This window comes from Nicotiana tabacum, chromosome 14 (assembly GCF_000715075.1).
Source record: "Nicotiana tabacum cultivar K326 chromosome 14, ASM71507v2, whole genome shotgun sequence".
NCBI lineage: Eukaryota > Viridiplantae > Streptophyta > Magnoliopsida > Solanales > Solanaceae > Nicotiana > Nicotiana tabacum.
The window spans coordinates 97,510,681-97,533,401 of record NC_134093.1 but is presented as its reverse complement, the minus strand read 5'-3'; the positions used below and the strand labels follow the sequence as shown (position 1 = coordinate 97,533,401).

Below are 22,721 nucleotides of genomic sequence, written 5' to 3'. Positions count from 1 at the left end.
GTTGTTTCTTTATTACTCGTTTACTACTTACTGTCATTTATGTTTTTATTACTTCATTGTTGGTTGTAAATCAATAATTTTTCCTCCGTTGGTCTTAGATGTTCTTTCCATTGTTAGCTTATGTATATCATGAACATGTTTCTATGTCTAATAGGCGTCTAGACCTGGCTTCGTCACTATTCTATCGAGGTTAGACTTGATACTTCTAGGTACCATTGTGGTATACTCATGTTATGATTCTGCATATTTTTGTGCAGATTCAGGTATTCTGATTGTGTTGTTGAGAGTTGCGTCTCCGCAGCGGAAAACTTCAAGGTATACCTGCTTGACGTTCGCATGCCTCGGAGTCACCATCTTACTTCATTATGCTACTGTTAAATTGTAATTCAAAACAATATGATGTTTAGAAATTATAGTGTGTTTTAGTAGTGCTTATGACTCCGTACTACCGGTTTTAAAAAAATGTATAACTATTTACCGCTTGCGGCTTTGTATGTCATTTAATGGTTTATGATAAATAATTAAATAGTTCAATTCTGTTATTAAATCAACATGTGTTAGGCTTACCTAGTCTTAGAGATTATGTGCCATCACGACATCCTAAGGTGGGAAATTGAGGTCCTGACAAGGGAATAGTTTCTTCCTAATATGGTAGTCTATATCTATAAAATACTACAAATATATTTTTGACATAGAGAATAATTTGATTTCGAATTTAAAGATAAAAATATTAGTTCGAATTTATAGATATAAAGATTTGAGTTGAGATAAAATAACATTTCATTTGCTTATGGCAAATAATGCAAAAATAGAAATTATTAAAAATATCATTAAATTTATGATAAAATAGTAAAATTACTTATCTATTTATATTTTTAAAAAATTCAAAATTAGCCACTTGGCAATTTAGGACAAAGTTAGTTAGTTAGGTAATAATTAGTATTTTTTTAAATTTAAATTATACATTATGTGTTGTTAATAATTAGTTACTCTCTTTGAGTTAACAAATTCGGAGTTTTTAAATTATTCTAAAATAAAAAAACAAAAATAAAGAAAAAAAAAACTCCCAATTCAAATTGAAATAGATAATAATTTGATCTATAAATAGTTTGGTAGTCTATATCTATAAATACTACAAATATTCTTTTGATATAGATAATAATTTGATTTCGAATTTAAAGATCTATGTCTATCTTCTATATATAATAGGAGAGACAAAGACATTATTATAAATCAAGTGGCAACATAATAAAAAGCCACTTGATAATTTTAGGACAAAATTAATTAGGTTAGGTCATAATTAGTTTTTTTTTTGAATTTAAATTTTAAAATAAATAAATTATGCACTGTGTGTTATTAATAATCAGTTACTATTTTTGAATTTGAATTTAAACATAGAAGAAAAGTGTAATTTAAATTTGAAACAATTACAAACAACATAGTAAATAATATAAAAATTAAAAATTTTGATTAAAAATAAAATAGAAGAAAAGTCTAATTGTTTATTTCATATAATGTAAAAAAATCTAAAAGTATTGATACATTTTAATTATATAATTATATTATTACTCATCTATTTTCATACTGTTGTTGCAATATTTATCAGTTGATGGGTTTGTATAATAATATTATCTACTATTTCATGAATAAATAAAAAGATGATAAATATTTTAATTATAAACTTTATCTTGAATTTTTTTCAATTTCTTCATGTACTTAAATAACAAAAGTGTAATGGGAGAAAAAATAGTGAAATTTGAATAGACTTGAATATATGAATATCCTGTAGTTTTATATGTTTATAAAATAATATCATTTACATATTTCTTTGCGTCGTAGCTTTCAAGTAATAGTTTTTATGAAATATTATATTTAATATTCTCCGCGCAACGCGCAAGTATGAATACCGGTATTACCTATATAACACGGAATTAAACACATAAGTGTACTTGGTATTTATATCTTATCAATGAATTCAAAGACATCTATTTGTTCTAGAAACTATCTTTTAATCATGATTAAATGATATGCGTACCGTAATTAGTATATAATAATTATACTACAATTTATTAGATAGGCTCCTTTATAATTTATATTGACCAAATTAAAAGGATAAAAGGGTGTCATATTCTATAATAGGCTTTTCCCCCATGTGGTTTTAACTTTTCCCATTTGGTAATCCCTTTTCTTTAATCCCATTTTCATCACTTTCCAGCTTCTTCTCAACAGACTCCACTTGAGTTATTTCCACTTTCTTCTCTTTTCTCTTTGCATTTAGAAAATTAATTAACCCTTTAAGGGAATCCTCAATCTCATCTTGCTTCAACAGCTGCTCTGCCACTTCTGCAGGCGTTACCATTTCTATGCCAATTAATTCCTCAATTTCTTTGAAAAGTTTGTGCTCTTTAATCCCAAGGTAATTAGAAGCAAGAAGCTTAAAACCACAAGGTGTGCAATATGCCATATGAATATGTACGTCCATTCTACCAGGCCGTAATAGTGCAGGGTCGAGTTTTTCTATGTGATTTGTTGTAAAAATTATGATTCTTTCGTCGCCACAACTTGACCATAGTCCATCAATAAAATTCAGTAAACCAGACAATGTCACCTGCAATAAAAAAATATATTACTGGTAAGGAAAAGTATTATAATACACTAATAACAAATCCAAATTTTCCCAATATTTAACTCATAAGACTGTTCGGGGTCGTTTGGTAGGGTGTATAAGAATAGTAATGAATATGGTGTATTAGTAATATTGGAATTAGTTATACTAGATTATTTCTTATTCACTGTTTAATTTAGTGTATTAAAAGTAATATGCATTGCATAGGGCTGTATATATGCTTATCTATTTATTAAAAATCATAGTATTACTAATGTCATGGTTTGTTATGTATTGGTTATACATATGATAATACGAAATAGAGTGTATAACTAATACATAGGTTGAAAAATACTACCAAACAATTGATTAATAATACTAAAGCTAATACATATATTACTTTTCCCTAATACATTATAAGGTGTTTGGTTTGTGCTATAAATAATAAATAATAAGAGAAAGAAAAGTCATTCCATTTCTACAAAAGACCCCCACCCAAGTTCCATAACTTAATGATTTTTCTACCCAGAGGGAAAGGTATTTTCCTTTTGGGCCCGCGATAACGGATTCGAACCCTTGACACCATGGTTCATAGCCACGTTTTCTAATCCATTAAGCTACAAGTCCCACCCCTTCTCCACTAGATCTGTTCCGGGGAGTGCAAATTGGAGAATGTTTTGATTTAAAAGGAGACATTTACGACGTCAATTTGAATTAGTCGGATTGGTAGATTTAGAATATCACATATGATTAAATAAAATAAAGCAGTAAGATAGGAGATTGAAAATAAAAGACCAACCTTGCTTTCTTGCTGATGAAAACCATGTGAATTAGCAACAACGACAGCTCGATTAGCCAAATTATCTTGCAAGTCAATTGTACAGTCAATATCCTCTACCACCAAAATTGACTTATTAGCTGTGGTAACCAACAACTTCCTTAAATGTGAATTCCTCCTTAGCTCAGTCAACTCCAAATCATATATATCAAAGTTCAAATAATTAGCCATTGCAGCAATCAAACTTGATTTCCCAGTCCCCGGAGGACCAAACAACAAATACCCTCTTTTCCATGCTTTCCCTACTTTTCTATAATACTCTTTCCTCTTTACAAATCTCTCTAAATCTTTCAAAATCATGTCTTTTTGGTCTAATTCCATTGCAATTGTCTCAAAAGTTGCAGGATGATCAAGATTTACTGGCTTCCACATGTCATGTAAATTGTATATGTTCTCATAATCTACAGTGTGAATCTTGATTGTCTTGTTTTCATGTTTTTGCTGTTTTGCTTCTTTTAAAATGTAAGGCAAGTAAGAATTAAGGGCAAGGTCTTTGTTTTTCTTGTGAAATGTTAGCTCAAAAGACCTTACTTCTGATTTTAGAGTGGAATTCATGTCTCTAGGATTATGGAAATGTTTAGCCTCTGTTTGCATGCAGAGCCAAATCCACTTGAATTTCTGTCCATTATAAATATCTGTCACCTGTTACAATAAAACTTTAAGGTAAAAATCATCATTTTCACGAGATCTATTGTTGTCAAACCTCTCTACAACATCTTTATTTGTTCCGATATTTTTTGGTTGCTATAGTGAAATGCTGTTATAGAGGACATACTTAAACATAATTTAAAAAAAGATTTCAAAAAAAAACTTAGCTTTTATAGTGAATGGTTGTTATACAGGGATGTTGTTATAGAAAGGTCTGACTGTATATCATATGTCTAATCTGGAGACCATAAACTTATTTATAATTGCAATACTTTATTCATTTTTAATTTAGCTAGCGTTTCAATAAATTAGAAATTACATCAGCATCTACCATAGGCAGATCTAGGATTTCTATGGGTGCACTACTAAAAAAAAAGTGGAAAAACATATTTAGCGGGAACTGATCCATATTTCTCTTGATAAATAATTCAACCTTCAACCGAGTGCACCATTCAGTCTTCTTAGAACATGGATGCCAATATTTAATATTATATCAAGTTTTAAAAATATGTACATAAAATATCTAATTTTACCATAATCCCCCTATAAATCCCCCCTTGGTATATACTCTACACATAAAAACACATACATACTTTATGATGTTTCTTATGCTCATTTAGCTTTAAACATTAGCAATCGTCCATACTACTTCTAGTTAAGGTTAAACATTTTTTGTATGAAAACAAATACTAAATGCAATTATCACTATATATATATATATATGTGCAAAACATCACCTCCTCATTACGTTCCATCGCGACGTTAAAATTCTTCTCCTTCTCAGGCTTACTGATTTTGAGTCTGTGGGTGTTAGGGGACAACTTGTTGCCCAAATAGATTTCAGCAGCTTCATAAATTTCATTGTTGACAAGGCCATCAAATTCGTCAATTACCATTGTAAACTCATTTGAGAATTTGGTGAAAATATTTTTAAGTCCAAAAAAGATATATTCATGGAATTCTGGTGGGATATAATCATGGACTATAGTACGGACTAACATGGCTGTTGCAGCAACAGAGCCTACTGTCGATAAAACAGTCTTGGCCAAAGCCATTTTTGATTCTGCTGAAGATGATGACATTTTATTTTTATTATAAAGAGGGATTTTCTGCTAGTGGGTATTCAAGATTTTGGTATTGCAAATGACTAAACCAGAAACATGATAAATTTATAGGAGAAGTATGTGAAGAAAAGACCAAAAATGGAGGGAGAAATTGGAAGAAGAAGCAGGAAAATTGGAGCAAGACTTAGTATTTTGGTAGATGGAATTGACTATGTAGACTTGAAAACATCTTTGAAAGTTTCCATGTTCCCACAAGAATTTCCTTTACAATTAAAGGGTTACATGTCAGCGGTTACTGCTTACAGTTATATATCTTCTTAATATTTTAACTGCAGTATCTGCCATGGACGTATAGGTGCTTTAGAGCAAAGTAAAATTGGTTCTGCGTGTAACCTATAGGTCGCGGATTCGAACCTTGAAAGTAATCACTAATGCTTGTATTGGCGTATGTGGTCTACATCACACCTCTTGAGCCGTGGTACTTTCCGAGCCTTATGTGAATGCGAAATGTCTCGTGTACTAGGCTGTCCTTTTTTTATCTGCCGGGACGAAATTAATGTCGATGAAGGAAAAAATTATACCCAGTATCTTGATCATATATTAATTTTTATGCATATAATAAATTTTAAACATTACTATCTGTCCGGCATGTTTCTATTTGCCTTTTCATAAAAGATTATATAGGAAAAACGCAAAATCAATGTGAACAGGGAGATTTTTTGAAAATAAGTCTAAGAAGGTTCGGGTTTGCAGTAAATTACTTTTCAAATTTTGATGAACTAGTACTTCAGTCAAATCCCACACGTTACTCAATAAACACCGGCAAAGTAGTAGCAGCATGTCTTTTTCTCTGACTTGACTCTAAATTTAATTGGGTCTATGTGAAGTATAAATAGGGCTTTTAAACTGAACAGTCGTGTTTCGACCGGTCTAAAATTTATTGGCAAAATACAAAATTGGTCGTCTAAATTAATTGTATGCGTTACCCCAAAAATATAGAAAATATGTATAATATCTATATAATATACATTTTATTGGCTATTATTTATGGAAGCGGCTTAAGATATACATTTTTCAACAATTTGTTGGGAATCTTACCTAAATGTCCCAAATAAGTCCTAACTTACCAACCTCTAGCCATTAATTATAGACTTACCAAAACTAGCCAAAAACATATAAAAATTGGAAACCCAAATAAATAAGGTTCTTTCTCTCCAAGAATCATACGCAAAGATCTTCTTCCATATTTTTAAGCGTGATTAGCAACATTAAATGTAAGACGGAAAGGAAATTTCATGGATGAGGTAACAAATAAGGTGATGAAATACAAGAAAATATATATACGAGATTCCCAAAATCTAAGTGAAAAAGGATTTTTTCAATGGGTATAGTTGAGATTCATTGAAAACATATAGATGAGTCAACATACAACATTTGAGGAAGATTGGAGGTGATTTGGACTGATTTGGTATCAAAATTCGTAGTTAAAATCGAGTTCAAAAACTTCTTCTGTGACACATCTATCACACATGTATCTCACACACTGGTATACATGGATATACATGTGAGACACATTTGGTACAACTATGATACATATGTAATACACATATCATTTTTTCCATGTTTATCTTCTACTTCGAATTTTCAATTCAAACCATCTTAAAACTCCCCCAAATCATCCCAAACTGAGATTCAAGCTCCTTAAGGAAAGAAAAAAATTATTCTAATAACACTCACTCAAGGAAAGCAAAAAATTAATCTTTTTTTGGCTACAACTAGCTAATTGGCTAATGTTGGTAATATGTGGCTAATATTAGTAATATTTTATAAACTGACTAATTTTTGTAATAAGCTACTTATAAATGGACATAGCTGGTATTTTCAATTTGTTTGAGTCATTATAAGTTGGACTAATAGCCTGTTTGGACAAGCTGGAAAAATCTGCTTATTTTGAGAAGTGCTTTTTTAAAAAGTGTTTTTAAAAGAAGTATTTTTGATGAGAAGCGGTTTGTGTTTGGCCAGTCAATTTGTAAAGCACTTTTGAGCATCAATTAGTGTTTGGCCAAGCTGTTAAAAGGTGCTTCCAAGAGTATTTTTCTCAAAAGTGCTTATAGGAATAAACTACTTTTTTCTGCTTCTCAAAAACGATTTCTGCTTCTACTCAAAAGCACTTTTTTCCTTCAAAAAGCTTGGCCAAACACCTTAACTTTAAAGAAACAAACATGTTTTTTTTAAAAAGTACACTTTTGGCCAAGAAAAAACTTGGCCAAACATGCCATAAGATTAGTTGAGCAACGTGTTATAGCCCAATTTGCTTAACGCAAAATACACTAACTTCTTAATCTTTTTTTTTTGGTTGTAATTTGTAGCTGTACAATTTGCTAAGACATGATTCATTTTCAACAAGTAAAGTTGTATAATATAATTTAAACTAGCTGTTTGTCTTTTTTACTTTCTATTTTCATTTTAGCTAATATTGTAGTTCAAATGTCCTGCTATGGTTCCTTCGAGTTGCACTTATAATTACTTCAAATTGAAGGCTACTTTATCTGTAATATGGCCATTATTTTATCAAATGGAGTCCATCTCACATAAGTATAAGCATCTTTGCAAAGTGTAGACTTTGTTGGCAATATTCTTTAGGACCCAAAAATATTACATTGTGTGTTGGACATCATTTGCACAAGTTGTATCTCTTCTTTTACACGTAAGAGGTCAAGACTTTTTTGCCTATAAAAGGGAAGGCCATTAGTTCATTTTAGACACACCAACAAGACTTGTCTTCAATGTTTCTTCCTTTCTTTCTTTATTAAGAGTGTTTTGTATGAGAGTTAAGTGTTGGGAAGCACTTGTGTGAACCCTTTCTTTGGAGTGATCTTGTGAGGTTATTCTCTTAGGGTATTTGGGATTAATTAGAGTGTTTACTCTAATTTTGTACTCTCTTTTGTACTCTTATTGTTATAGTAAATTGCTCCTCTCCGCTTGTGGACGTAGGTCACTTTGACCGAACCACGTTAAATTTGTGTCTTCTTTATCTACTTTAATTGTCGTTGTTATCAACTTCCATTGTCTTTGTTATTATCATTATACCGTTGTTTGGCTAAATTTCGCACTACCCGGGTTCCCGATCCTAACGGATTTGTTTTAGTAGCCAATATGACTCTAACAAAGACCTATGTTGAGAAATTTGACCGAAGTGCAAACTTCGGAATGTGGCAATTAAAGATGGAAGCTATCCTAATTCAGGATGGCTTAGACTTGGCGTTGCAAGGAAAGGAGAAGAAGCCGGATAAAATGACGGACGAGGAGTTTGCCATTATAGACAAAAAGGCAAAAGCAGGTATTATTTTAAATCTCTCAAATGAGGTTTTACGTGAAGTTTTTGTAGAAACCACAGCTAAAGGCATGCGGAAAAAATTAAAAACCTTATATATGAAGAGGACGGTTGAAAATAGACTTTACCTGAAGCAGAAACTTTATACAATTCGTATGAGTGAAGGTACCTCTATTCTCTCTCATCTTGACACATTTGATTCCATTCTTATGGATTTGAGTAATATAGATGCTAATATTAAAGATGAGGATCAAGCCGTATTACTGCTTTGTTCTCTACCCCCATCTTTTAAGCATATAAGAGATACTATGCTTTATGCAAAGGATAATATCTCTTATAAGGATATTAAATCTATCTTAAAATCAAAGGAACAGATAGATAGTGATATTACTGGGGAAGCTAGTGGAATCAAGCGGAAGTTGGCTTGTTTGTTAGGGGCAAATCCGACTTCATATCCAGATACAATAATTTACCGTGTCGCTATTGTCATAAGAAAGGTCACATTATTTCTGAATGCTTTAAATTGAAAAACAAAGAAAAGCATACAGAAAAGAAAAATGAGCACAAAAATATTGACACTGCCGAAGCAAGTGTAGCTGCTGATGAGACTGAGGGAACTATTTTTTTAGCAACTAATAATAGTTTCAAATCTAACAATGAGTGAATTTTAGATTCGGGTTGTTCTTATCATATGTGTCCCAGTCGGGATTTATTTACCACATATGAATCTATTGGAGGTGGAGTTGTCTTGATGGGCAACAATGCTGCCTGCAAAGTTATTGGAAAAGGTACAGTCCGAATCAAAATGCACGATTGTGTGGTGAGAACTCTCACCGATGTTAGACATGTTCCTGACTTGAAGAAAAATCTCATCTCTTTGGGCACTCTAGAATCTCTTGGGTGCAAGTACACAGGTGAAGGTGGAGTTCTGAAAATTTCTCATGGTGCTCTTGTGATCATGAAAGCACGCTGATCTGGTTCGTTGTATACTTTATTGGGATCCACTGTTATAGGCCTTACTACAGTTTCGGTATCAGACAACTTGTCTGATTTTGATGGCATTAAATTTTGACATATGCCCATTGGGGCTTTTGCGGAGAAGGTGGAGCAAATTTACTATATCATCCAAAATTAGGCCAAGGTAAAAATTTGTAATATGACCATTATTTTGTCAAATGGAGTCCATCTCACATAAGCATAAGCATCTTTGCAAAGTGTAGACTTTGTTGGCAATATTCTTTGGGACCCAAAAATATTGCATTGTGTGTTGGACATCATTTGCACAAGTTGTATCTCTTCTTTTACACCTAAGAGGTCAAGACTTTTTTGCCTATAAAAGGGAAGGCCATTAGTTCATTTTAAACACACCAACAAGACTTGTCTTCAATTCTTATTTCTTTCTTTCTTCCTTTATTAAGAGTGTTTTGGATGAGAGTTAAGTGTTGGGAAGCACTTGTGTGAACTCTTTCTTTGGAGTGATCTTGTGAGGTTATTCTCTTAGGGTATTTGGGATTAATTAGAGTGTTTACTCTAATTTTGTACTCTCTTTTGTACTCTTATTGTTATAGTAAATTGCTCCTCTCCGCTTGTGGACGTAGGTCACTTTGACCGAACCACGTTAAATTTGTGTCTTCTTTATCTACTTTAATTATCGTTGTTATCAACTTCAATTGTCTTTGTTATTGTCATTATACCGTTGTTTGACTATATTTCGCACTACCCGGATTCCCGATCCTAACACATTCTTGTCTTTTGTTTTATCTTTTACGAAGAAATAATCCAAATAAACTCCAACGCCAACTTTTTAAGTTTTCTGCTTTAGTGAAGTAAATAACTTTGACGCATTGTTTATGTCTTAAGAAATTAATTAAATATATACAAAAATTAAATTAAAATTCCAGTTACAGTACTTGAGGTCGTTAATATAGAGACTTTTGAGCTCATACCGAGAAAAAGAAAAGAGAAGTACATCGTAGTTCAATATTTGCGCAACAATGCTGAAAGTAATCTTCACTAATATTCACCTGAATACTCATCCTCTCTGTGGATGCGGCAGGTTTTGATTTACTATGTTCTATATATATATATATAGCTTATTCTTCTCGACAACAACAAATCGAAATTTTATTAACACCTTTAATCAAGGAACATAGCGGGAGTTTAATGCACCGAACTGCCCTCTTAGAAGGGGAGCCTTGGCGTAACTAGTAAAGTTGCTGTCATGTGACCAGTAGGTCACGGGTTCGAGCCGCGAAAATATCCTCTTACAGAAATGCAGGGTGAGACTGCGTACGATAGACAATTGTGGTCCGGCCTTCCCCGGACCCCGCGTGTAACGGGGCTTACTGCACCGAGCTGCCTTTTTTAATCACAGAACAAGTACTAATGTCTACATATTTTCATCTCCAGAAAACACAAAAGCCATGAGGTGTAACTTTTGGTATTAATGATTTTGTTTTAATGTCATATTATATTGAAATTTTCAAAAATATAATACCTTATAGTTTCAGGATGCATTAGCAATCCAAAAACCTTAGATTTAAGATTATTTTGTGACATTAGTATTCCTTTAATCCAATGCCATATTCCAATTGAATTTCTTCACATACTAATACCCTATGGTTTTGGAATGCATTGGCAATTCCTAAACCTTAGCTTTAATGAAAAAATCCTTGACATTGACACTTTTAACTTATAGTGTCATACTCCACTTGAAAATCTCTAATTTAATACCTGATGGTATTAGGATGGTTTGGCTAATCCCAAAACCTTATCAAATCAAGAAAAATTGTCATGACATTAAACTGTCCTCCAATTTATTTTGGTTAGCTATTATAAAACATCAATCACAACAATAACATCCAAATAGAGATTAACGTCTAGTACTGAACCAAACTAACACTTAAAAAGAATGGTATAAACATAAAAATAAAACATGCATGAAAATAGCCAAAATATGGTTACTGCATAATGTACCAATACTTTAGGATTGATACCTTGTCTCTTTAATGGCCCAACAGGCAACAGCCTTTTCTAAATGGTCCGTAATTTAAAACAGCTCAGTAACACATATTCTTGGCCATTGATAAAGTTTATGGCTCTTAATAAAGTAAGAACTTAAACTCAAATTAAATATAAAGTAGCAAATTACAATTTGATTAGCCATCTTATATGGTCCTAAGATTAATCAGTACTTAGCCATAATTCCATAAACAAATAAAAAACATAGGCATAATAGATAAACAAGCCCTCAAACTTGGCGACAAGTATAGGACAAGTTTGCTTGGCTACAGCGTTTTATTGTTTTGTAAAAGTTGGTATCTTGAAAACAAAGAATTTAAACATAGACCATGTTACAGTAAGTCCAAACATAACTTATTTATGCTTCTTGGCGCTTGTTATCGCCTTAGTTAAGGAGCGCTTTTATCATTCACGTGGGACTTTTCGGTGCAAATCCATATTTAGTAAGGCTCCAATGCGGATACGAGATGCAGGAAAAAGAGCTTAAACTATCATCTTTTGTCATCCAACAACAAATATAAAGATGTCAAAGACAGTTTCAAGAAGTATTTCATTAGATCTCATGAAGCGCAGGAGATTTGAGTATATTTGTTGCTTAAATATTTAAACAAATCAATGAGGATAGAGAATTAGCCGATAGCTAACTAAAGAGATTTATCTTTTTCGACACTCAATATTTTTTAAACCCAATGTACCAGTTCCAGCGGCAACAAGTAATTCCATTAAAACACTAAGCAGATACCTTATTATGCACAATATGCACCAATCATACAACACAGATGGTAGCTATTATAAAACATTGTAAGTATTTTATAGACTGAGCATACATATGCATATAATCAAAAGGAAGAAAGTGTAGAAAAAATAGTTGATAATATTGACCAAAAATAATAAAAGAATAGAAATAACTTATTGAATAAATACTGTGTCGTGGCAAGCCGCTGCCTCGAAAGCGATTTCGGTCCGACTGGGTGTAAATCGTTAACACTGATCATTCCCCAAGGTTCCACAATACTCCCAAACACGTGCACTCGTGACTGGAAGTTTGGAGTTTGCTAAAAAATAATTGCCCTGGAAAAATAGGAAGAAGAACAGTCTTTTTGAGAGGATTAGAGAATAATATTTTTGGTTGGGTATTTAGTTCACAAATGATAATGCTTATAAAGGCAAATCATCTATATTTTCTTCCATTAGAAAAAATGTAAGAATCAAATGGGAGTTAATGTTATGTAATAATATTCTTGGCTTAATGACAAAATTGTCATAAAGACAGTAGCTTCAAACTTTCTGAAAAGCTAATATCTTTTCACAAACGAATTCACAAAAATTAAGAAATCGTCATGTGAATGAATGTGAACTATTTATGAATTAGTAACTTCATTCTTCCACTCTGCATATGCATACAATCTAGAGATGTTACAAAAATTTGTGCCGGAGAGGTATGAGAATTAACCACAGATTAATTGTGGATTAGAAATTATTATTCTTTGCATTATCAAATAAGAGTATAACGCCTAAAGAGGAATAATACCAACAATAGATCCCCCACTAATGCAAAGATAAAGAATAAGAATAATTTCTAGGCAAAAGGAAGGAACATGTACTTAAGAGTCAATATCTTTCGATTCGAATTGACACATAGTGAAATAATGCAACGACTAATATCCATAAAGTAAAGTACTCTCGAACTTAATGGACATGAGTTGAGACCCCCACAACACATACTATATCCTTAATTTTATGCAAACTTCGCAATACTAATAAAGTATTTTTATGGCCATGCACATACATTGGGTCTCATGAGTGCTCCAGAAAGACATATATCCCAAGTCTTTCATAAAAAGACCTCACCTTTACACTCATGTAGGCGATTCCATCTAGTCTATCATCATATAGACCACCTTAAGGTTATGGAATCATTAAGAGAAAAATAGGCTCAATCTTATAAAGCACTACCACATGTCATAGTGATAGAAAATATAGTACATATTGAAGTCTCATATGGCTTTGTTTGACCACAAATGGGTATCCACCATACTTCCTCAATCCATGGGCTTTAGCCCCATCTCCCTCGACGTTTCAAGGATAACACTCTATGCCAAAGGATCGGCCAAATTTCTTTCGAATCTTACATATTTTAAGAAAATAACACCATCTTTCAATAATTGTTTAACCGTACCATGTCTAATACGGATATGTCTTCTTTTTCCATTGTACACACTATTCTTGGCAATTCCAATTGCCGCTTGTGAGTCACAATATAAAGAAACTGGTGAAGTTTGTCTTCCCTGTAAGGGCACACCTGCCAATAAGTTTCTCAGCCATTCAGCTGCTTGCGCTGCTAACTCGAGAGCAATAAATTCAGATTCCATGGTCGAACGTGCTATACAAGTCTGTTTTGAAGACTTCCACGAAATAGCACATGCACCCAAAGTAAACACATAGCCACTAGTGGAGCTAACTTCATCATCGTCAGTAACCCTATTTGCATTGCAAAAAAAATTCTAAAACAACCGAAAATTTATTAAAATTCAAACATCAATCCATAATACCTCTCAAATACCTTAGCGGACGATGAAGAGCATTCCAAAGTTGTACTTCAATCCAAATCTTTTTTACTCAAATCCTTTTCAAGTCCTTCCGATCAATCAACGAGAATGTTCAAGAATTGGAGGATACAATTACTTGGATCTGATACAACCAAATGAGAGAAATAAAATAAGAGAGTCTTATTGGTGAAAATCCTCACAGCCATCATAGGGCGTTGCAGAGCAGAGAAAATAAAAATGAGAGAGTTTTGTTAGTGAAAACCCGCAAAGGGCACTATAAGGCGATGGTGAGAAGAGAAATGAGAGAGATTAGCTGGTGAAAACCCGCAAATGGCACTACTGATCGAAAAGAGGATCTTCACAGCCATTGGTATTGACAGTCCTGGGCATTGTTTCTTGGTTTCGAGGCAAACGTTTTGATGAATTTATGAGAGTCAGACAGTTTACACAGATCATGCATCCAGTCCAACAAGTATGTCATGTTCATTGAAATATGCATGTACCCTTGATAAGTCCTTCTTTCCTTTCCCCGAAAGGGATACCTCTTGTCTAAATTCATTCTACATTCTACTGTTTGTTTTTCCTTGAATCCCTTTTGGCCTAACTCTGTTTTGAAACTAAGGTAAAGAAGGGATAGCAAGACTGATTTACAGGACTCCAGTTTGATACAAGCTAATATGCAAAAAAAAAAAGCACCCAGACTCGGCATGGGCATCAAGTTGACCCCGACTGGACATGGCGGCCGATGCTTCGAAATAAAAAACTCTTGTAAGGATGAAATCAAATTGAAAGTGCCTACAAGGGCAAAATGAAGTTCAAAAGGTTAAGTCTCAAGTGGCTAACCGTTTTGGCAAAGTTTGAAAAGCCAAAGGTTCCCCCAATGCTCTGAAATTGAAAGTGTTGAGGAAAGAAGTCGAAAGTGAAATGCCACAAAGTAAAAATAAAGTTGAGAAGGTTAAGTCCCACGCGGCCAACCGTGGTATTCAGGAAGTCATCATAAAAAAGATGGGCACAAAGCCAAGCTTCCAAATACATCAGGGCCACAAACTGACCACTATTTTCAAAACTCACAATTTTTCTTTGTTTGCAGCATGAACAAAACAGTGAAGAATGGTGATTTCTAAAGGACAAATGTCACCAAATGTAAGTTTTCGCGAAATCTCAACTTTCCTTTATTTGCAGCATGCATCATTACTGTCCATACCTCCCATTTTCGTAGCTTAAACCAGGTAGAACCTTTTCGCCTAGGGGGATCCAGTTCATAGTTCCGGGTAGAAGTACTCTTCGCTCAGGATGTTTTACGTAGCTTAACTCAGGTAGAACCATTTTGCCTAGGGGTATCCAGCTCATAGTTTCCGGGTAGAAGTACTATTCGCCCAGGATTGGTTTTTGTAGCTTAACCCAGGTAGAACCTTTTCACCTAGGGGGATCCAGCTCATAGTTCTGGGTAGAAGCACTCTTTTCTCAGGATGTTTTACATAGCTTAACCCAGGTAGAACATTTTCCGCCTAGGGGGATCCAACTCATAGTTCGGGTAGAAGTACTCTTCGCCCAGGTTTTTTAATCATAGCTTAACCCAGGTAGAACATTTTCGCCAAGGGGGATCCAGCTCATAGTTTCCAGGTAGAAGTACTATTCGCCCAGGATTGTTTTTCGTAGCTTAACCCAGGTAGAACCTTTTCGCCTAGGGGGATCCAGCTCATAGTTTCCGGGTAGAAATACTATTCGCCCAGGATTGGTTTTTGTAGCTTAACCCAGGTAGAACCTTTTCACCTAGGGGGATCCAGCTCATAGTTCCGGGTAGAAGTACTCTTCGCCCAATTTTTCGTAGCTTAACCTAGGTAGAACCTTTTCACCTAGGGGGATCCAGCTCATAGTTTCCTGGTAGAAGTACTATTCACTCAGGATTATTTTTCGTAGCTTAATCCAGGTAGAGCCTTTTCGCCTAGGGGGATCCAGCTCATAGTTTCCGGGTAGAAATACTATTCGCCCAGGATTGGTTTTTGTAGCTTAACCCAGGTAGAACCTTTTCACCTAGGGGGATCCAGCTCATAGTTACGGGCATAACTATTGTTCATACCTCTCATTTTCGTAGCTTAACCTAGGTAGAACCTTTTCGCCTAGGGGGATTCAGCTCATAGTTCGGGTAGAAGTACTCTTCGCCCAGGTTGTTTTACGTAGCTTAACCCAGGCAGAACCATTTCGCCTAGGGGGATCCAGCTCATATTTGCGGGTAGAAGTACTTTTCGCTCAGGTTTTTAATCATAGCTTAACCCAGGTAGAACATTTTCGCCAAGGGGGATCCAGCTCATAGTTTCCGGGTAGAAGTACTATTCGCCCAGGATTGTTTTTCGTAGCTTAACCCAGGTAGAACCTTTTCGCCTAGGGGGATCCAGCTCATAGTTTCCGGATAGAAATACTATTCGCCCAGGATTGGATTTTGTAGCTTAACCAGGTAGAACCTTTTCACCTAGGGGGATCCAACTCATAGTTCCGGGTAGAAGTACTCTTTGCTCAGGATGTTTTACGTAGCTTAACCCAGGTAGAACATTTTCCGCCTAGGGGGATCCTTCTCACGGTTCCTGGTAGAAGTACTCTTCGCCCAGGTTATTTTCGTAGCTTAACCTAGGTAGAACATTTTCCCCTAGAGGGATCCAGCTCATAGTTCCGGGTAGAAGTACTCTTCACTCGGGTTGTCTTACGTAGCTTAACCCAGGGAGAACCTTGTCACCTAGGGGGATACAACTCATATTCCGAGTAGAAGTACTCTTCGCCCAAGTTTTCTTTTCGTAGTTTAACCCAGGTAGACCCTTTTCGCCCCGGGGATTCAGCATTTTTTCAGTAATACAGGACGTCAACCCCTGGTTACATTATCCTTTTCAGTAATACAGGGCGCTTACCCCTGGTTACATTATCCTTTTCAGTAATACAGGGCACCAACCCCTGGTTACATTTCTTTTTTAGTAATACAGGGCACCAACCCCTGATTACCTTTCCTTTTCAGTAATACAGGGTGCCAACCCCTGGTTATATTTCTTTTTTAGTAATACATGGCGCCATCCCCTGATTACATTTCCTTACCAGTATAGGGTACACAAATCCCTGATCTCCTTACCAGTATAGGGTATACCAATCCCTTGTTGTGTTCTCCAACATAGAGTACACCACTCCCTAGTTGATTTGATTTTAAATGCAGGATACACCACTCTCTGGTATCATTGCCAATATAGGGTATCCCATTCTCTGACCATCGTTTCCCAACATAAGGTATACAAATCCTTAGTTGAGACATTCTTTTGGGACAATAAAAAAACAAAATCATCATGACCTTTCCAGGATACACCATTACTTTTTTTATTTGCTTTCAATAAAGAAGTAGTTTAGAATTTTGTTACAATAACTCACGAAATTTTCCTAGTGAAAACTGGGGCAGAAAGATTTTGTTCATTTGTTTGTTGTGATGTCTGAGCAGGTTTTACCTCGAGGCACAAGGTTTGAGATGAACAAAAGAAGAAGTTTTGAATCCACAATAAAGAAAAGAAAAAAAAGTGAATCCAAATGCAGAAGCAGATGGAAATGATATGGACTGCTCAAAACATGACTGAAGTTACGAGCTTCACATTTCCCGTTTTGCTCAGAAGAAGCCGTAGAAGAATGAACTAGGACCTACAGCTAGCAAGCATCAAGGTTCAGATCAGAGTCTGCATGAACAACCAGTCAAGACTCAAGATCAAGGTTCAGAAGATTTATAAATAGGAATCTTGTAACTTATAACTGATAGGCTTGTTTAGTTCTTTTAGATTTTGATGTAATAACAGGGCCACAGACCGGAGCCTCGACGGAACCTAGCTCGACTTTCGAACTTATCACTCCATCATTTTTCTTGAACTACACGCGACCTAATTCCCTTATAACCCCGGGATATGTAGGCTGTCCAAAATCAGGACTCGGTTGCACCTTTTTCTTTTATTTTCTTCCTCTTTTGAATAACGATATGGTCAAAACTTAGTCACACGGCTCACTTTATCTTTGCCAGAAAACTTTTAATGTTTCCAAGCAAAGAGGGGCATGCTGTGAGCACCTAATTTTTGACCGTGCTTGAATATTTTTCGCTTCCCAGGCGTGTCCCCACTCAACTTTTCTTTGTCCCCCATGCTTGTCCCCCCCACTGTCTCCCCCACACTTTGCTCCCTACTCCACTCTCCATTGTTCCCCACTCCTTGTCCCCCCACACTTTGCTCCCTACTCCACTCTCCATTGTTCCCCACTCTTTGTCCCCCATGCTTGTCTCCTATCACAAACCCCATACCCCATTTTCAGCTATAAAACACACACATAACACATATAAAAGGGAGGACAGCTCAATCCTTTTCTTCCTCTAACAACAAGTATGAAAAATTCCAGCAATTGAACCAACAAAAATACCTCCTAACCAGCTCTTAAAATCAGTCCAAATCCACCCAAAAACGCAGCTGAAACGCACTGCTTTCTCACTCAAAATCCAATCCAAAAACAGTCCATAAACTAGCTCTGTTTCCACATCAAAACCCCAGCAAAAATCAGTTCAAAACAGAAGCTAAAAAGCTACAAAATTTGCTCAAAAAGCATCAAAAATTGCCCCAAAAACGAGCTGAAAACCTCCACCAAACAAGTCCCAAGTATGATTAAAAACTATATAGTCTAATTCACTTTGAATGGTCTCTTTCCAAAAATTAGCATATATTAACCTCATTGCTTCATCATAAGTCTTAGGGTTTTCTTCTAGTAAATCGGTAGACACTAGTTCGTAACTCAAATGATCAAGCTCAATATTTCTAGTCAAAAAATAGTAATAAAATCAGGACCAAAATTAGATTCAATTTTACGTCTCTTACTCCTTCTAAGTTCATTTTCATGATGATTAGCAGTAATAAACTAGAAGAAGGCACAATATGAGAATTAACAAACATAGATGTAGAAGTATTATTAGGCACAACCATAGGAACATTATCTTTCAAAGGAAAAACATGCTCAAAACATTCCGCATCTTTAGATTCACGAATAGAACTATTATTCAAAGACATAAATCTATACGCATCGCTATTTTGAACATAACCAATAAAAATAGCATTAAAAGTATTGGGTCCAACAGTTACTTGTTTAAATCAGGTAGACCATTATTAGCCAAACACCCACACACTTTCAGAATTTTTAAGTTAAGGAAAAACCATTTTCATAACTCATAAGGAGTTTTATCTAACTTCTTACGAGAAACTCAATTAAGAATATAGAATCCAGATAAGACAACTTCCCCCACATCTTATCAGATAAACCTGAACTCAAAAGCATAGAATTCATCATTTGTTTAAGGGTTCGATTTTTTCATTCATCTACACTATTTTGTTGGGGAGTATAGGGGGCCCTAACCTCATATATAATATTATTTTTCTCACAAAAAGCTTCTAGAGTATTAGTACTATATTCACCAGCCCTATCATACCTAAGTCTCTTGATTTTCCTATCTAATTGATTTTCTACTTCTGCTTTGTGTGAGCACCTAATTTTTGACCGTGCTTGAATATTTTTTGCTTCCCAGACATGTCCCCACTCAAATTTTCTTTGTCCCCCATGCTTGTCTCCACCCCCCCCCCCCCACACACACTTTGCTCCCTACTCCACTCTCCATTGTTCCCCACTCTTTGTCCTCCATGCTTGTCTCCTATCACAAATCCCATACCCCATTTTCAGCTATAAAACACACACATAACACACATAAAAGGGAGGACAGCTCAATCCTTTTCTTCCTCTAACAACAAGTATGAAAAATTCCAGCAATTGAACTAACAAAAACACCTCCTAACCAGCTCTTAAAATCAGTCCAAATCCACCCAAAAACATAGCTGAAACGCACTGCTTTTTCACTCAAAATCCAATCCAAAAATAGTCCATAAACCAGCTCTGTTTCCACATCAAAATCCCAGCAAAAATCAGTTCAAAACAGAAGCTAAAAAGCCACAAAATTTGCTCAAAAAGCATCAAAAACTACCCCAAAAACGAGCTGAAAACCTCCACCAAACAGCTCCGAAAATAGTCTCGAAACACCCCAGAAATAGCCTTGTCTCCGTCGTAATTATACCATCTCCAACCAGCTCCTTTTCCTCTAACAAACAACTGCAAAACTGTCTTGAAACCAGTTCCCAACCCAGCCAAAAATGACCCTCATTACTGTTTCCAAAACGACACCACAGGTTCCTAAAAAACGACACGAAGACGTACATGTCGCAACTGAGGTTCCTTCGGCTTCCGTCGCTCGTGGTTTGCTTTTAAGGTACAATGAAAGCATTGTTGTTGTGCTCATTTTCAACTGCTGTAGATCTCATTTAGCGAATAAATATTGGAGGTCTACTTTCTATTTTTGTTTTGTGTTGGAGATATAAAAATTTATGTTTCGTTCATTTTTTTTAGACAAACTATGAATGCATCTTGATTTTTCTTGAGTGCATTGACTGTTGGATACTTTGTTATTCTTCATTTCATTGCCTACTGTGTTAGCATTGAACTTGCTTCAGTTGTTTCCTTTTTTGCTTAAGAACTTTATTGGTAGTTTGGACCTGGGTCTATTGGGCTGGATTACAAAATGGACTATTAGCTAAGATATTTGGGCCATGGGGTGGTAAGAACTTAGTTATTTAGAGTTTAAATGGGGCATAGATATATGTAAGAACTGTATGGTATAAGACTTGAGTCATGTGAAAATAAAATGAAGAGAATGTCAATTTTGTTAGATCAAACGACTTAGCAATAGATGTAAAAAATCATTTCGATAACTCCACATCCATAAACTATTGTCCTTGCAATAATCGCTAGTTTAGAAAATAATTCTTATAAACACTTGTAGTTTGCTTCTAGGCACGTTAATAATAAAATATCGTGACTATGGATACGATTGGTAAAATCGGACATAGGTAAAATATGAAAATCAATAAAACACAGTTTATCCAAAATTTATTCAAGCCAAATTCTAGTCAATAAAGCGACCGTGCTAGAACCACGGGACTCGGGGAATGCCTTACACCTTCTTCCCGGTCAACAGAATTTTTTACCCGGACTTTATTTTCGCAGACCAATAATAAAGGAGTCAAACCTTCCTTTGACTAGGGATTCAAATAAAAGGTGACTTGGAACACTAGCAAAAAATCAATTCCAAGTGGCGACTCTGTAAATAAAATAATCCCTATTTCAAAAATTATCACTTTAATTGAAAAAACTCCCCTATCCCCCCGTGGGTAAAAAAGAGGTGTGACACTTTGTATTTTAAAAATATATTTTCAGTCTCATCCTTAGACTTAAGAAGATATATCTTAGTGTATCTCGAAAAGTCATCTACAAAAGCGATGTAGTATTTCTTTCCACCCTTACTAATAGTGTTCTTAAAATCAGCTAAGTCTGATGCACTAGTTCAAGCAATTCTGACTTTCTACTAGTTACATTCTTAAAATGCTTTTTGGTATATTTTGCTTCTACGTAAGCAGGACACTTAGAAAAAATATCAATATTAACCGCATAAATTAATTCCATTTTTTCTAAGTCTTTTTATAGAAGTAATATTAATATGACCTAGCCTACCATGCCACAAATTAATAGACTCAACAATATAAGAAGAATTAGAAGTACTTGTATTACCAGTAATCTCTTAAACAATGTTCAGTATAAATAAACCTCTATTGAGGTAACCCTTCCCAACAAAGTTTCCTCCATGAGAAATAACAATTTTATCATATTCAAAAACAAGTTTAAGGCCTGTTTTGTTTAGAAGTGCACCATAAATTAAGTTTTTACGAATGGTGGGAACGTACAAAACATTGTTCAAGGCTAAAGTTTTTCCAGAAGTTAACTTAAAAAGAACTTTTCCTTTACCCATAACTCTAGCTGTAGTGGAGTTACCTATGTAGACATACTCGCTATCAACAGATTCTTCAAAGTCGTGAAATAGCTCCTTTTTGGCGCAAAGGTACCTTGAAGAGCTTGTGTCCAATATCCAGTCGGTCTTCTTAGCCATCATGTTTGCCTCAACGGCCACAACAACATTGACATCACTACCCTCAGTAAGGTTAGCTTGGACTAGAGCTTTTCCTCCATGCTTTGAGATTTGTCCTTGTCTCTGGTTGTACTGGAAAGCCTTATGACCAATTTTGCCGCCGACAAAGCAAGGTCCTTTCGACTTTTGAATATGGCCCTCTGGCTTATTGAAGTAATTATGCTTTTTCACATGTCCTTTCTTGTAGGCTTTCTTCTATTTGACTTTAAACCTGTCTTTCACAAAAGTACTACCAGATTCCACAATATTAACTTTAGAAGAATTAATAGAGAGGGATTTTATCTTATCTTTAAGACATCTGCCTCTTCATCTTTGAGACGATTTGCTTCTCCAGTCCTCATGTGACTGATCAGTTGTTCGAGAGTTAAGTTCTTCTTCTTGTGCTTGAGTTGGTTCCTGTAATCACTCCAGGAAAGAGGGAACTTTTCAAGTAGAATATTATCTTGAAGAATCTCACACATCTCCCAGCCTTCTTTTAGAACATCAACAGTCAAGTTCTCATACTCGTGAACCTGCTCTATAATTGACTAATCATCAACTATTTGTAACTTGATCCACTTTCCAACTATATACTTCTTTTTTTCC

General features: G+C 35.0%; 1 protein-coding gene across 1 annotated transcript; it reads right to left on the bottom strand.

Annotated features, from left to right (window-relative positions):
- Nucleotides 1–1,923: 1,923 nt before the first annotated feature.
- LOC107791011 (AAA-ATPase At3g50940) lies at nucleotides 1,924–5,257 on the bottom strand. The gene is made up of 3 exons (XM_016612991.2): nucleotides 4,829–5,257; nucleotides 3,405–4,085; nucleotides 1,924–2,608 (listed from the first exon to the last, which is right to left on the bottom strand). Exons 1-3 carry the CDS (start codon nucleotides 5,171–5,173, stop codon nucleotides 2,159–2,161), a joined length of 1,476 nt encoding a protein of 491 aa, XP_016468477.1. The 5' UTR covers nucleotides 5,174–5,257; the 3' UTR covers nucleotides 1,924–2,158.
- Between the last annotated feature and the right edge of the window lie 17,464 nt (nucleotides 5,258–22,721).

Coding starts and splice junctions, on each gene's coding strand:
- LOC107791011 (XM_016612991.2), bottom strand. CDS start 5,173: ATGTCATCATCTTCAGCAGAATCAAAAATGGCTTTGGCCAAGACTGTT. Junction 4,086..4,828: donor CGATGGAACGTAATGAGGAG/GTGATGTTTTGC, acceptor TTATTGTAACAG/GTGACAGATATTTATAATGG. Junction 2,609..3,404: donor TTCATCAGCAAGAAAGCAAG/GTTGGTCTTTTA, acceptor TTTTTATTGCAG/GTGACATTGTCTGGTTTACT.